This window comes from Galeopterus variegatus, unplaced genomic scaffold (genome assembly GCF_000696425.1).
Source record: "Galeopterus variegatus unplaced genomic scaffold, G_variegatus-3.0.2 Scaffold3298, whole genome shotgun sequence".
NCBI classification, from domain to species: Eukaryota; Metazoa; Chordata; class Mammalia; order Dermoptera; family Cynocephalidae; genus Galeopterus; species Galeopterus variegatus.
Window position 1 is genome coordinate 223,897 of NW_007729409.1, and position 1,161 is coordinate 225,057.

General features: G+C 38.9%; 1 protein-coding gene across 1 annotated transcript in view; it reads right to left on the reverse strand.

Moving 5' to 3' along the window:
* Window positions 1-11: 11 nt before the first annotated feature.
* ATP13A4 (ATPase type 13A4) overlaps window positions 12-1,161 on the reverse strand; it is a gene marked incomplete at its 5' end in the record, with an annotated part of 13,833 nt that continues 12,683 nt past the window's right edge. The window contains one exon of the mRNA XM_008584526.1: window positions 12-609. Within this exon, the coding sequence (XP_008582748.1) occupies window positions 397-609 (213 nt within the window). The remainder of the gene's footprint in view (window positions 610-1,161) is intronic.

Consider the following 1,161-nt stretch of genomic DNA (forward strand, 5'->3'; position numbering starts at 1 on the left):
ATTAGTTTTTCCATCAATGAAGTAAGAATTAAAAAATGATCATTAACATGTTACAACTCTGTGAGTATACCTAGTACTACTTCCCTTCAACTCATTAAAAAAAAATAAGAAAATATTATCCTAAGAAGAAAGATTACACATTCTCCTCCTTGGCCCATTCTTGGTTAACTGAACACCTCCAGTACTTTCAGAAGCCAAGAGGGAAGCATTTTTCTGGGGCAGTGTTCTTCACTGTACAAAGTATTTTTCAAACAGACTTTAATTTGTTCCCATGATTTGATAGATATCCCCCAAACTCCAGCTGATAGCGTAAGAGTCTCATTTCTTTCAAATCAATGAAACTGGTTCCTTCTGTCGTCGTTTCTCTGTGATATCAACTTGGATATTACATTTCCTTCAAAGTTGTTCCTCATTGCTTTCAAACACTGGATTGCTGTAAGACACCCCACTACCACACCCCTGCATGTCAGAGTAGGAAGTTTGGTTTAGCGGGGGCCAACTAGGGTCATTTGCCAAGTCCCTCTGCCATATCCGATACTGGCTTTTTGATTGATAGCCAAAAGACCTTTTGATTATCATCCATAGGGCTCGGTTTTCAATCATGGCCTCCTGCAAAATAAAAGAGTTAATTTTCACAATCAGAGTTCAAGTGTTCTGAGGCTACAGCCCTCCACAGACCATAATACGGCACTACTGCAATGTCTGGTTAGATTCAACTTGACGAGGAACTTGAGCCCTGGATAAATCTAAGGTGATTTCATGAGATAGGTCTCGCCTTCTCAAACTTTTCTACTTATTCTCTGGGAAAAGAAAGAGGTATATAGTTTCAAGAATCTGGGACTATAGCTTGAAGTGGCCTGCGTCAAAGATGAAGTTTCTTTTGAATCTTATATCTAAATTAAACTTAAAATCATTCAAATTCTATATTCCACTTTATTTCCCATTCATAGCTGATTTAATATAAAATGACATTTAAAATTACTTAACAACAAATATAATTGACCCTACAGGAAGATGTGCCACGCGTGTGTGTCCTCAGTACATCCTGGTACATCACTGCACAGTCATGAACACAGGTCAGTGAAACTGGAAGATAGGCCACAGTCCTGGAGTTGGACGGATCTGGATTCAAGTCCCAGCTCTGACACCTACTATGGGCAA